This window comes from Oncorhynchus kisutch, linkage group LG14 (assembly GCF_002021735.2).
Source record: "Oncorhynchus kisutch isolate 150728-3 linkage group LG14, Okis_V2, whole genome shotgun sequence".
Lineage (NCBI taxonomy): Eukaryota > Metazoa > Chordata > Actinopteri > Salmoniformes > Salmonidae > Oncorhynchus > Oncorhynchus kisutch.
In genome coordinates, this window is record NC_034187.2 from 16,245,186 (window position 1) to 16,259,625 (window position 14,440).

Consider the following 14,440-nt stretch of genomic DNA (forward strand, 5'->3'; position numbering starts at 1 on the left):
TGTTTAGTGGTTACCAGTGAAAAGATTCCGTGTTGATTCAGTCAATGTGGTCTGTGTAAATAGTCACATTTACTTAATTTGAGATGATTGTCAACCGTAATATCACTCACAGATATTGACACTCTCCCCCTGAATAAACATGTTAAGTGCTGATGGCTGGTAATGGGAACAAGATAATCACTGCTTATGGAAACACTACAGAAAGATGGTAATGTAATGTCATGCATTAACAAGTGAACTTGCTCATGATTGCAGGGTTGAGAAAGCGCTTTAAAATACAGTATGTTTACAGGATTTTACAGACATGGTCCTTCATTCACTAATGCAAAGCAATTATAGCCTATATGTTAAGTGGTAATATGCATTGGTGTTCTCAAATTCATCTACTACTGTGTGGTATAGGTAGCCAAGGTAATGTTTATTTTGCCACAGCAAATACTAGGCTTGTTGTGGTTCTAAAACATTCAACAGTCTCAACTCTGCCACCTAGTGTGAAAGGTTATACAGCAATAAAAATACATCACAAAACATACTGTATCTGGAGGAAGAGATATCAGTCAATGAAAAACATATGTTTGAGTATAACATTGGATTTTTATTGGATATAGGTAGTTTACTTTAAAATATATGTACCTATTCAGACTTAAAACCAATGAATTTGTAAGTTAAGTTGTTGACTTTCTCTCTTATTAAAAGACTAAGAAAATATATTTTTCCACAGAGAATATACCAGCTTAGTAGAAGTACATAATATGATGGTAGTACTACTGGGTTAAAGCTTGAGACTCAAGCTACTGTATGTTTCTGTTGAAAGCCAATGATGGAAGGTCACTGGAACCATAAAAATAGAACCTGAGGGACTTTGGCTAATCTGGTCATTCCATTTCTATGGCTGAAACCAACCCTGCTAGATCTTATAGTTTGTCAATCTCCACAGACGTGAGGGTGACATCATTATAGATGACCAGGTGTTTGATGGATTGGATATCACGGATGCGGTGTTTGAACTCCAGGATGTGTGAGCTGTTCACTGCCACCTTGAACTCACTGTTAGTGCACATTATCTTCATCTGGAAAAACACAGGACCACAAACTCATTATTATGCAAAATCAAAGAATGTGTTAAGATATGACTGAAATGTAAATTAATATATGGATTGTAAAACATGATCTGTTGATCATGAATAACATTTTAATTTGTTTGACATTTTTTAAAATCATATAACTGAAAATATCTTGAGATGAATACAGGAGTGTCTAAAGATTTTTTCCAAATGGCACCCTATTCCCTATTTAGAGCACTACTTTTGACCAAAGCATGTTCTGTTCAAAAGTAGTGTACTATATAGGAGGGTGCCATTTGGGACACATCCTAATTCCCAATGGACCCCAGCCATCATGGTTTTAAAACTCTGATTGGTTGACATGAAGTAAACCAGAAGATCGATTCCTCACCTCAAAGGGCTGGCCCTGAGTGAAGGGGAAGTGATTGTGCTCCCTCTCCTCTTTTCCCCATGTATTGCCTATCTGACTGTTCCGCACAATCGTTTTCTTTCCCTGGTCATTAAAGCGTGGGTTGAAGTGCATGGCAATGTCATTCCCTTTGGTTAGATTGATGGTGAACCTACAGGGAGATAATAGCAGTGTTCATACCAACTCCATGTGACTCATTTTATTTTCAAACAATTTGTTTGGCTTGACAATGAGCAATGGTGTTTCAAGAGCACAAACATATTTGGGACGAAGCTAATAACATAGTGGTAAACCTTGGATTTTGTGACAATTACATCACCAATGCGTTTATCTTGTAGTGTCGATTACAAGTCAGACAACAGCATTATGTTTTGTGATGAATGTGTGTGTGTGTGTTCTATGAGCCACATGCTCAACAGCACTCCGCGACGGTTTCCATGATGTGAGCTTTTTGAGTTTATGGCCATAGTTACTGTAGGCCTACTCTTGACTTTAAAGTGGTTGGTATTATCTGGTTTTGAAATAATCACAGATCATTTGTTCTATTCTCACCCATTGTCCTTACATCAGTTAAATTGTATTCAGGTGAGGATTGGAAATAATGATGTCAAGATGCTCTATTGAGTTTACTGTCTGCCAAACTCTTTCAAAAGGGTCCTCATTGATTTACATTTGACAGTAATCTAGATTTGTTAACTACCCAGAGCTTGATTATCTAGATCCTCTCGTCTAACTTCTATTAGTCTCTGTTTACATCCGGAGATAGATACTTACCCATCACACACTTTGAACAAAGGAACAACCGTTTGTATTTGATAAGATTTTAGTCCTTATTAGATTGAGATTAGCAGTAGAAGTAGCCACGTCCCAGATCTGTTTGTGCCATCATTCCAACTCCTTGTCATCCTATACATGAAATTTGGCATGACAAGTGGCAAGGAGTGGTATGATGGCACAAACAGACTAGTACTTAGGTTATGGTATAAGAAGTTTGCAGGCAACATATCAAGGAAAGGCATGCCATTTGAGTAACTACTGCTGGCTACAAGACTAAAATAACTGAGCAACATTAAGAATCAAAGTGTGGAAATAGCTACAATGTAGATTGTCACAATTTACCACGGAAACTATATTTTGCTGTGAATACTGACATTTTGGCATTTTGGTTAACTGTCCCACGAATTGTAATGAGCATCTTGTCGTAGCATCCATTTGGCAGGTTCAGGTCATATGGCACTTTCTGTTGGGGAAATAAAATGAGTTTGTTGAAAACAGCAAATAAAAACAGCCAAAACCAGTTGAGTGTCATTAGGACAGGCTTACAACAATGTCTGAGTAGAGGTCATGAGAGATAATCTGTCACAAAGATAGTTCTGAACCATGCAGAACCTTGCTCATGGTTTTTCAAACCGTCATACCCAACATCCTCAGGATTGAATGTCTTCTCTTACCAGTGAACTATGTTGTGGAGCAGTTGGTTGGGCAGGGCCTGGACCAGGGCTTGGGCTTGGCCATCCGGGTGCAGTAGGTTGGCTAATCTGTCCTGGCCATGTCGGCTGACTGGGCTGTCCCCCACCTGGTTGTCCGGGCCATGAGGGTTGGGAAGGGTTTGGTTGTTGTCCAGGCCAAGCCGGTTGACCACCAGGCTGTCCTGGTTGCTGCTGTCCAGGCCAAGCCGGTTGACCACCAGGCTGTCCTGGTTGCTGCTGTCCAGGCCAAGCCGGTTGACCACCAGGCTGTCCTGGTTGCTGCTGTCCAGGCCAAGCCGGTTGACCACCAGGCTGTCCTGGCCATGTTGGCTGGTTGGGTTGCCCACCAGGCCACACGCCCCCACTACTCTGCTGGTTGTTCTGGCTTGGCCAGCCCGGTTCACCACCCAGAGCATCTGAAAGCTGTAGGGAAAGAGGGGGGGGAGCAGAGCAGAGCAGGGCAGGGTGAGAGGGGGAGGGAAGCAGAGCAGGGTGAGAGGGGGAGGGAAGCAGAGCAGGGTGAGAGGGGGAGGGAAGCAGAGCAGGGTGAGAGGGGGGGGGAAGAAGCAGAGCAGGGTGAGCAGAGCAGGATGAAAGGGGGGGGGAAGCAGAGCAGGGTGGGAAGCAGAGCAGGGTGAGGGGGGGGGGGGGGGGGGAAGAAGCAGAGCAGGGTGAGGGGGGGGGGAAGAAGCAGAGCAGGGTGAGGGGGGGGGGAGCAGAGCAGGATGAGAGGGGGGGGGGGGGAAGCAGAGCAGGATGAGAGGGGGGGGGAAAGCAGAGCAGGATGAGAGGGGGGGGGGGGAAAGCAGAGCAGGATGAGAGGGGGGGGGGAAGCAGAGCAGGATGAGAGGGGGAGGGAAGCAGAGCAGGATGAGGGGGGGGGAAGAAGCAGAGCAGGGTGGGGGGGGGAAGCAGAGCAGGGTGAGCAGAGCAGGATGAAAGGGGGGGGAAGCAGAGCAGGGTGGGAAGCAGAGCAGGGTGAGGGGGGGGGGAAGAAGCAGAGCAGGGTGAGGGGGGGGGAAGAAGCAGAGCAGGGTGAGAGGGGGGGGAGCAGAGCAGGATGAGAGGGGGGGGGAGCAGAGCAGGATGAGAGGGGGGGGGAAGCAGAACAGGATGAGAGGGGGGGGGGAAAGCAGAACAGGATGAGGGGGGGGGGAAGCAGAGCAGGGTGAGGGGGTGAGGGGGGGGGAGCAGAGCAGGGTGAGGGGGGGGGGAAGCAGAGCAGGGTGAGGAAGCAGAGCAGGGTGAGGAAGCAGAGCAGGGTGAGAGGGGAGGAAGCAGAGCAGGGTGAGAGGGGAGGAAGCAGAGCAGGGTGAGAGGGGAGGAAGCAGAGCAGGGTGAGAGGGGAGGAAGCAGAGCAGGGTGAGAGGGGGGGAAGCAGAGCAGGGTGAGAGGGGGGGAAGCAGAGCAGGGTGAGAGAGGAGATAGGTAGTGTGCACAAGTGGATGTGTCTCCTTGCTTAATTTCTCACTGGACCCAGCTAGCACATAATGTTCTGAGAACAATTTGTTTCTTAGAGCTTGGTGAGAGCGTGGAGTCCTATGGTTATTTTGCATACAACCTACCCACAACCTTCTGGGAATGATGCAGGATAGTAGTTTGGCTTTGGAATATTCTCAGCACATTTAAGGAACTTGACAAAATAACAATTTTCTTGGCATTTCATTACTTTAACAAAATGGGTCTTAAGTTCAAACATGGTTACCTTTCATTTCATTTCAATTTTGGTCATGTTCAACTGGTTTGGCATTAGTCCATATTAGGCTCACTTGGGCCGAAGATGTCTCCTAATTTTTTTTGAAGGTCTATGTCCCTAGAGATGGAAAATGTGTGATTGCAGTGCAGCAATCATGCCAGTCGGTATAAGATAGAAAGTTGCGGCCCGCCCACCTGTGGGGGGGAAAACAATCTGTGGTTACCTAGGCTCCATTGACTCAAAGCAAAAACTTGAATTTTTCAAATGCAATTCTCTTGTTATCTGCTTGTTTTAGTCAATTACAAAAACTACATTTAAGAAAAGTACAAAATTTCTAAAGATCCCTTTTCCACATTGCCTGCTCGCAACTGTTTTCTCACTACATAGAAAAATGTAATATTGTAGGGCTTCCCTCACGCCCCTTTTCATGATGCTAACCACGTGAGTGAGTGCTAGCTACCGACTGGAACATTAAGCTATCAAAAAACAATATAGCTACAAGTAGGTTTTACCTGAGATTACATGTTTTCCACACACAGAGTAGCCTACATGGACACCGGGTCCCCACATTTCCCACGCTGAATAGCCTGAAGCCACAGGGCTCTTCTCACAGGCTCTATTTCCCTACATAGTGTCATTTTTGACCTGGTTAACAAGCAGTTTTTTTGGCATGTTTTATTATTTCTGTATAACAAAAAATGAACAATGAAGTTGGCTCTTTTACAATGGGGGTCAATGGGAAAGAATGTTTGTATTCCCCAATTTGTGGGCGTGGTTGAGGGGAATTCCTTCTTATGACATGAATAACGACTCGGTAGCTTGCTGAGTGTTATCACTATTTCATCCCATTCATTTTTCCCCCTGACAAACAATATCATACAAGTTATTTCTCACTTCTACATACACGTGCACTTGGAAAGCTTAGATTCACAGCTATCCTGCAGACAATTTCAAAATGTTCAGGTCAACAGAACTTTGACTTATGTTAGATATCAAATTTACCTGTATAAATGGCTTTAAAATGGGATTGCATGATGCATTTAAATCACTTTAAAAAAAGTGCTTTGGAAAGGTAAGGAAATTACCTTTCAAATTATATATATATATATATATAAAACCAACTGACATGACCAGCTACAACTATTGTAAAAAATAAAATAAATCTCCCATATGTGCCATTGACATTAAAATGTTGAAAGCTTAGCCATAGAATTCCATGTAATTGGACAGCTAAGTTTTTGTATTCCAACTTTGATAAGAGGCAGAAAATTACACACACACACATCTAGGCCTGATTATTAAAAAGGTTTGTAGATACAGGTCCATCAGAGAATTCACACATTAACCCCACAGAAGCCTTTTTCCAATATAGCCACCAAACTACTCAATGGGGTCTTATTGGACCACACCTGTTTGAAATGTAATTGTAGTAACACCAGAAATATCTTAAAATGTTCATGTAGAATGATGTAGAATACAGAACCACATGACAGGTGTGCCAGATATACAGATGTTAAATTATTCACAGAATTGTGTAAAGGTGCCCAAAAAGGGTGGCTACTTTGAAGAATCTTAAAATATATTTTGATTTGTTTAACACATGATTCTATATGTGTTATTTCATAGTTTCTTTACTATTATTCTACAATGTAGAAAATAGTAAAAATAAAGAGTAGGTGTCCAAACTTTGGACTGGTACTGTATATTGAGGCAAACATTAGACAGTACCCTATTGGCAAAATAGAACTCAATTGATTGAACATTAACATTGTAATTTACATTGACAGTGAATTCGGAAAGTATTCAGATCCCTTTACCTTTTCAAAATGTTTGTTACGTTACAGCCTTATTCTAAAATGTATTAATCTACACGCAATATCCCATATTGACGACATGAAAGCAGGTTTTTAGAAATGTTGGCAAATGTAGATTTAAAAAAAATACCTTATTTACATAACTATTCAGACCCTTTGCTATGAGGCTCACAATAGAGGTGCATCCTGTTTCCATTGATCATCCTTGTTTCTACAACTTTATCGGAGTCCACCTATGATAAATTAAATTGATTGGACATGGATTTGGAAAGGCACTCACCTGTCTGTATAAAAAGGTCCCACAGTTGACAGGGCATGTCTGTGCAAAAACCAAGCCATGAGGTTGAAGGAATTGTCCATAGAGCTCCAAGACAGGATTGTGTCGAGGCACAGACCTGACGAAGGGTACCAAAAAAAAATGTCTGCAGCATTGAAGGTCCCCAAGAACAGTGGCCTCCATTCATTCATTTTTTAAAAATTCTACTTTTAACCCTTTTTCTCCCCAATTGGTAGTTACAGTCTTGTCCCGTCGCTGCTACTCCCGTACGGACTTGGGAGAGGTAGAGGTCGATTGTCATGTGTCCTCCGAAACACGACCCTGCCAAGCCGCACTGCTTCTTGACCCACTGCTTGCTTAACCTGGAAGCCAGCCGCACCAATGTGGAGGAAACACCGTAAAACTGGCGACCAAAGTCAGAGTGCATGCCTGCCACAAGGAGTCGATAGAGCGCAATGGCATAAGGCCATCCCGGCCGGCCAAACCCTCCGCAAATGATGCTAGGCCAATTGTGCACCGCTTTGACACTGCCTGGGATCGAACACGGGTTTGTAGTGACACCTCTAGCACTGCAGCCTCCATCATTCTTAAATGGAAGAAGTTTGGAACCACCAAGACTCTTCCTAGAGCTACCCTCGAAGCCAAACAGCAATCGGGGGATAAGGGCCTTGGGTCAGGGAGGTGACCAAGAACCCGATGGTCACCCTGACAGAGCTCCAGAGTTCCTCTGTTGAGATGGGAGAACCTTGCAGAAGGACAACCATCTGTGCAGCATTCCAGCAATCAGGCTTTTATGGTCGAGTGGCCAGACGGAAGCAACTCCTCAATAAAAAGGCACGACAGCCCGCTTGGAGTTTGCCAAAAGGCCCCTAAAGGACTCAGACAATGAGAAACAAGATTCTCTGGTCTGATGAAACCAAGATTGAACTCCTTGGACTGAATTCCAAGGGTCATGTCTAGAGGAAACCTGGCACCATCCCTATGGTGAAGCATGGTGGTGGCAGCAGGAATGGCATATCATTGCAGAATGCTGTGGTAGCCATGCTGGTTAAGTGTACCTTGAATTTGAAATATAATCACTGACACCAATAAAAAAAAAGCATGGAGGAGGTGTGGTGGTGCAGTCACAAGCAAAGCACCACCACACCTCCATGCTTCTTTTTTTTATTTAACTAGTCAGTTAAGAACAAATTCTTATTTTCAATGAGGGCCTAGGAACAGTGGGTTAACTGCCTTGTTCAGGGGCACAGATTTTTTACCTTGTCAGCTCAGGGATTTGATCTAGCAACCTTGTTGGGAGTCCAACACTCTAACCACTAGGCTACCTGCCGCCCCAGTGGGAACTACACTCAGTGGGAACCACACATGCTGCGCTCATCCGTTCACCTACTTCGCGTCTCACAAAGACAGAGGTTGGAACCCAAAATCTCACAATTTGACTGATGAGGAAAAGAAAATATTTAGAATGAGGATGTAAAGCAACAAAACGTGTGAATACTTTCTGAATGCACTGTATAGTGCATCCGTGTAGCCTATTTATATTTAAATGCAGTCATCTCTGCTTTCATTTGAAGCATATTTTTTTATCCTTCACTTGTTTGTGACAATTGCAAACACTTTGACAACTTTGCATTTGTAGTCAACTTCATTTTTAAGTTATCGGCGGTCACAGTCAGACAGCACGAAGAAGTTGATCTATGTTTAGCTGAGATCTGTGAATAAAGTGACGCGGATGGGCAAAAAAAAAAAACATCTAATGATGCACTTAGCTGTTCTGCGAGTCGTCTGAGGTAAGTAACTAGCGTTTTAAGTACAACTTCAGTAACGATGGTTTTGGGAAACAGCTGGGAGATTGAATGATGCTCCTACGAAGGTTCTAACGATGAACTTTGACTTAAGATGCTGGGCCCTGAACATTTCCGAAAATGTGTCTGATGGATAGCTGTGAATCTAAGCTTTCCAATGATATATGATTAAAGGGCATACGTGAGAAATGATTTGGTGTAAACTGACGTTGTTTGTCATAGGGTAAAATTAATGGGATGGAGGAATGAAAGAGTGATAACACAGAAAGCTACCATTGCTGCACTGCTATCAAACATCTTTCAACTGGAGGGACCAAAACCTTTAAAAAATATATATATAATCCTATGAGACATCGTCGGCCCATGTGAGCCCAACACCCCAAATGTTCTCAAATAGTTCAGTGAACGTTCTTCAGTGGGAATTTCAGTACTTCAGCATAGCGTTTCCTACAGGTTTCCTCATGGTTTTATTTAAAAGTAATGTCCTCATTCTTCCAAGAACGTTAAGAAAATGTTGCATAAAAACCACAAGAAAACATTAGAACGTTCTTTGAACGTTACTAAAGTTATTTAAAATCATATACATTCTGTTCTCAGCATTAAAAAAACTCACTCTATCCTTTATCTTGTTAAGTGTGATCAGGTGTATTTGCTGCGCCCACTAACGGGCCACACCTGATCTTAATGAGTGCTTGTTTCCTTTGAAATGGGGTCTGTTTGAACAGACTAAAATTAACAGCTTTGTAGGCATAAAAACAAAAATGGCATGCTTGCGCCATTCTGGAGGTGCAGTGGAATAAATCCATCAATAGAGAACAGGCAATTATAGGGTTGAATCTCACTGATGCCGTGTCACAATAACAAATTGCAAGATTAATGCCTAAGGAAATTAAATGTACATGTGCTTGGCGTTCAAAAAAAATAAATTAAAAAAACTAGCAGTGTTGTTAAAAGTCTTGAAACATTCAGTGAAAGTTAAGGAAGTTATTAAAAAACCTCAAAATAACCTAGATTTTTTAAAATCTGAGTGTTAATAAAACCTCACAGGAAAACTTAAGGATCCAGAGTAAAACGTTTGCATAATCTCCCTGCAATCTAAAAATAAACATTCCCAGAACAGGCTACATTTTTCATCCTGAAACCAGAAACGTACGTTCCCACAACTTCCAAGAAACCAAATGTGCTAGCTGGGGAAATACAGTGAGCTCTTTATTGCTTATAGTATTAAGCATTCTTGCAATTTGATAGAATATTAGAAAAAGTGTTTACTTACATCCATTGTATCTGAAAAGGAGAGTGAAATGTTTGAGTTAAAATTATTGTATGTTTTAAATACTTCAAACCATATAGGTCTTGAGAGGAAAGTATGCTCCAATGTTTATGACAAACATTAGCCGTAGTCTTTTCTGTGGAACCATACAGGTAGGTAATGTTTCCTGTCCAGAATTATAAGAATGCATTCATGTCATAAGACTGTATCAATCAGGGGAACACCTACCCTATCCTCACCACACCCATTTGGAATTCTTTCATATGCATCAGACCTGAGCTAATTTGAGTCAGGATATTGGTGGAGGTAAGGTGTTTATTTCAACAGACAAAGCCATAATACCGGTCTGACATTCTACCCACCTGCCCCACACACACCCTTTGCTCCTCCAGGTCCATCTCCCTTTAGCAGCCCTGCAGTAGACTAAAAACTACGGGTGACAGGGCTTTCAGTTGCTCCGCGACTGTGGAGCGCACTTCCAGACACTATTAGGGCTGCAGAGTCTCAGTCCTTCTTTAAGGCACAGCTCCAGACTGTGCTTTCAGAAAAGCTTTCAAGGACCTCTGCTAGTATTCTGGAAACACCTGTATATAACTTTGTTGTCAGTGTTTTTATTATTATACATATCTTTTTTAAATTAATGTGCACCTTGGGTCTGAGAAAAGCACTTTACAAATTAAAATCATCATTATAATAGCTCTGAACACATTACATATATTTCAAAATAAACTAAAAGTATTTATTCAAAATTAGCCTACTTCCTGGATTCTTTGTGTACCATGAGGCCTAACTAACAATTGTCATGATCATGAGGAGGAGGGATGATTCTCGGTTATATTTAGATTCCTAACCGGATATGTACTGACTGCTATTACTATCCTATCAGACAGAGTAGAAATGTGAAAACAGAGGGGCTGTAATAAAAGAAAAGCATTACAAAAAAATTGCACTTATAATTTTCCTAATAGCTCGGACTTTGCTTAGAACTTCTTTATTGAGGAAAGATGCACGACTGTGATACAGTATGCGGTTGTCTCACCTAGCGAGCTTAAAATGAATGCACTAACCAAGTTGCTCTGGATAGGAGCATCTGCTTAATGACTCAAATGTACATGTAGAAATGAAACAGGACAGGTAGGAACATGATAAGTTGACTTAGAGTGAAAAATACTCTCCTACCTAGAGCAAACATTCAGTCATATTGCTCAGTTTTGTGGAATGTTCAGTGCCTCATGGAAACTGCACTTTTTGAAAAACGAGTTCCAAAAGGGTCCTTTGGCTGTCCCCATAGGAGAACCCTTTTTCCCCCCAGGTAGAACATTTTTAGTTCCAGGTAGAACACTCACTCGAAAGGGTTTTACATTGAACCCAAATGGGTTCTACCTTGCACAAACAAGGGTTCTTTAAAGGGTTCTATTATGGGGGACAGCCGAAGAACAGTTCTAGATAGCAAATATTTTTCTAAGATTGTGGTTGAATCATGAATCGCAGGTACTATCTTCTGTAAAAAAAACTTTCCGGTCCTCACTCGTTTTGCAATGCCACTGATCAACTTAAGCAGCAGGAATCCATTTGGGATCGTTGACATGCCATTTTTAAGCGGTGTGCGCTGTGATACAGAAGATATCATACTGCATATCCAGTGTGCGATACTGTATATCTAACCATCCGACATTAAAATCTCTTCCTGGTTATGTAATATGCCATCTATCTCCCTACACAAAAGCTGTCGTAAAATTCAACGTGAACCTTCCTTAAATCTAATATTAGTATAACAATGCACAAAAACGAATTTCTCAAGATCACAGTACAAGCAGCTGATACACAATACAAAGCAATAGCTGGTGTATGACCCAAATGAAGAAATACCTGTTAGTAGCTCCGTTCAGTTGGCAGAGATACAGTAGACAGGGAAAGCTGTGTGTCAGGGCGTATATAAACGGGTTCCCCCCACAAGGCCACACCTTTATTTCCCGGTCTCGCTTCTGAGAGACCACACCCGCAGAGTAACTTTCCCACCAGCATTAAAAGTATGTACAACAAAATGGCGCATAGGTTTCTATGTGTTTATTTGTGAGTTTCTTTCTTAAACAGTACAATTATGAATAATACTAATATGAGGTTCTTACAGTTATCTATTAAATGTTTAGTTATGATGAGAGAAACCTTTCCACGGAAAATCTCCATGTGTATACATGTTGCGCCTCTGGAAGGGTGTGTTTGCAGACTGTCCAAACCACAAAGGTCTAATGCACAGCAAAAAAAACATAGTCCGTGTCTATGGTTTGTGGGTGTGGTTGGAATGCTATCAAGCATACTTTTTAAGGGTGCGTTATTTGTAGAAGTAAAACCCCAAATATACAGGTTAGAACAAGAGGATTCTAATATCCCATAACTCTTTGCCTAATTGCGGAATAATTCTAAACAATGGGACCAGCAATGTGAGCGAAACTAACTGGAAGTTAACGTTAACTGTACAGAAAATTCCCCATCAAAGTGGAAAATATACACAATCATAGTGAATTTGATCTAATTACTCAGCAAACACATAGTATAACTGTTTTACTGTCATTCTAATAATGTATCAACAGACACTTATTACTTGATTTCCTGACTGCTGGGCACTTTTTCAATGCAAATACTGTAGCATCAACAATGGCACTGGCCCTGGGTTTGTTTTCAAACGCTTCTGCACGGACTTATTAAGTGTGCGTTTGTAAATTGCCTCCAGTGTGTGAGAGTGCACTCTGGGTGGTAACGTCAGAGCGTTGTCAGATTGCCTGTTCATATATTAAGAGCGTTTTGATCTTGGAGCGTTCAGAGCGCACTCTGGACGTAAGGTTGATGAGGAGTAGGGTTGATCTGAGTGTTCTGATCTCACAACGACAGTCAACCACCCAAGCTAACTGGCTAAAGTTGGCTAGCTTGCTAGCTACTTCCAGACACAAATGAGAAAACACCTCACTGACCATTTTACTCACCTTAGCAGAGCTGGTTATACTGCTTTTATGTTATCTAGAGTTACGTTATCTACGTTTACTGACACCGGTCATATTCTTCGGGTGATGTGCGTTAGTAAATTGATCCGTTATTGCGCGGTCTGGCACACTCAGAGTACTCTGAAATCGAAATAGATAGCCAGAGTCAATTTACTAACGCAGTAAATATACCGTTAGTAAATATATATATATATTGCTTGTTCAAAATAAAAACACATATATATATGTTTTTATTTTATTTAACCTTTATTTAACAAGGCAAGGTTTTGAGTGTAGAGTGCATTATTAAATATATATATATAATTTAAAAAATTGGGGGGGAGTTAACTTGTTTGAACTCCAAGCACAGATAGAAATGAATTTCCTTGTACATTAATCATGCAAACACATTTCTTGTTTATGATGACAGAGCATCAGTGAGATTTGAGCTTATGACTTCTGTTTTCTATCCTTGGAATTAGTCCACTGTGCCAGCAGAATGGAGCTAGAATGCCATGTTTTATTACGCATACAAAGCTGTTCATTTTAGTCTATTCAAACAAGACCTAATTTCAAAGGAAACTACTCATCTAGCATATAACTTTCTGAGAACCATATGTGTCTAAGACATTGGTGAGAGTGTGCTTGTCCAATGGTTATTTTGCACACAACCTTCCCACAATGTTCTGGGAATGGCTCAAGATACCAATCTAGCACATAAAGTTATAAGAACCTGAACCATATGTTTCTTAGGTGGACATTTCAGTAATTCAGCATAACATTTCCTACAGGTTTCCTCATGGTTCAATTTAAAGTTAGGTTCTCAAGTTGTTCAGACAACATTCAGAAACAACTTTCTTCTGTGAGGAATTTCAGTACTTCAGCATAATGTGTTCTGCAGGTGTCCTCATGGTTCTATTTAAGTTCATGTTCTCAGAAAATTAAGAAAACGTTCCATAAAAAAAACAAGAAACATTAGTAATGTTCAAAGAATGTTATTTAAAAACATATACGCTTCGTTCTCAACATCAACAAAACTCTCTCTATCCTCTTATCTTGTTCAGTGTGTTGGCCTCGCCCACTAATTGGTGACACCTGATCTTAATTAGTGCTTGTTTCCTTTGAAATGGGTTCTGTTTAAATAAACTAAAATGAACAGCTTTGTATGAGTAAAAAAGAGATGGCAAGCTCACACCATCCTGGTAGCACAGTGTACTAATTCTAGGGATAGAGAACAGAAGACCATAGGTGTGAATCTCACTGACGCATGTCACAATAAAAAATTATTTGCATGATTAATGCTTAAGCAAATGTGCTTGGAGTTCAAAACTGTTAAAAAATCTTACTGAAGCATGTTCTCTGAATGTTATTTAATTATCTTCAGGGCCTCCTGAGCGGCACAGTTGTCTAAGGCAGTGCTAGAAGTGTCACTACAGATCCGGGTTTGATCCCAGGATGTGTTGCAGCTGGCCGTGACCAGGTCACTCATGAAGTGACGCACAACTGGCCCAGCGTCGTCCGGGTTAGGGGAGGGTTTGGCCAGCTGGGATGTCCTTGTCCCATCGGGCTCTAGTAACTCCTTGTGGCGGCCGGGCACATGCACGCTGACTTCAGTCACCAGCTGTACTGTGTTTCCTCCGACACATTGGTGCGGCTGG

General features: G+C 41.7%; 1 protein-coding gene across 2 annotated transcripts; it reads right to left on the reverse strand.

Annotated features, from left to right (window-relative positions):
• Nucleotides 1–249: 249 nt before the first annotated feature.
• LOC109904258 (galectin-5) lies at nt 250–11,795 on the reverse strand. Of its 2 annotated transcripts, XM_031787920.1 has the most exons (7): nt 11,674–11,795; nt 9,808–9,818; nt 3,251–3,365; nt 2,925–3,205; nt 2,625–2,713; nt 1,456–1,624; nt 250–1,070 (listed from the first exon to the last, which is right to left on the reverse strand). In XM_031787920.1, exons 2-7 carry the CDS (start codon nt 9,811–9,813, stop codon nt 915–917), a joined length of 816 nt encoding a protein of 271 aa, XP_031643780.1. In that variant the 5' UTR covers nt 9,814–9,818; nt 11,674–11,795; the 3' UTR covers nt 250–914. The 2 variants fall into 2 exon arrangements, with proteins under 2 accessions (XP_031643780.1, XP_020357081.2); XM_020501492.2 differs by having other exon boundaries at nt 2,925–3,365.
• Nucleotides 11,796–14,440: the final 2,645 nt, after the last annotated feature.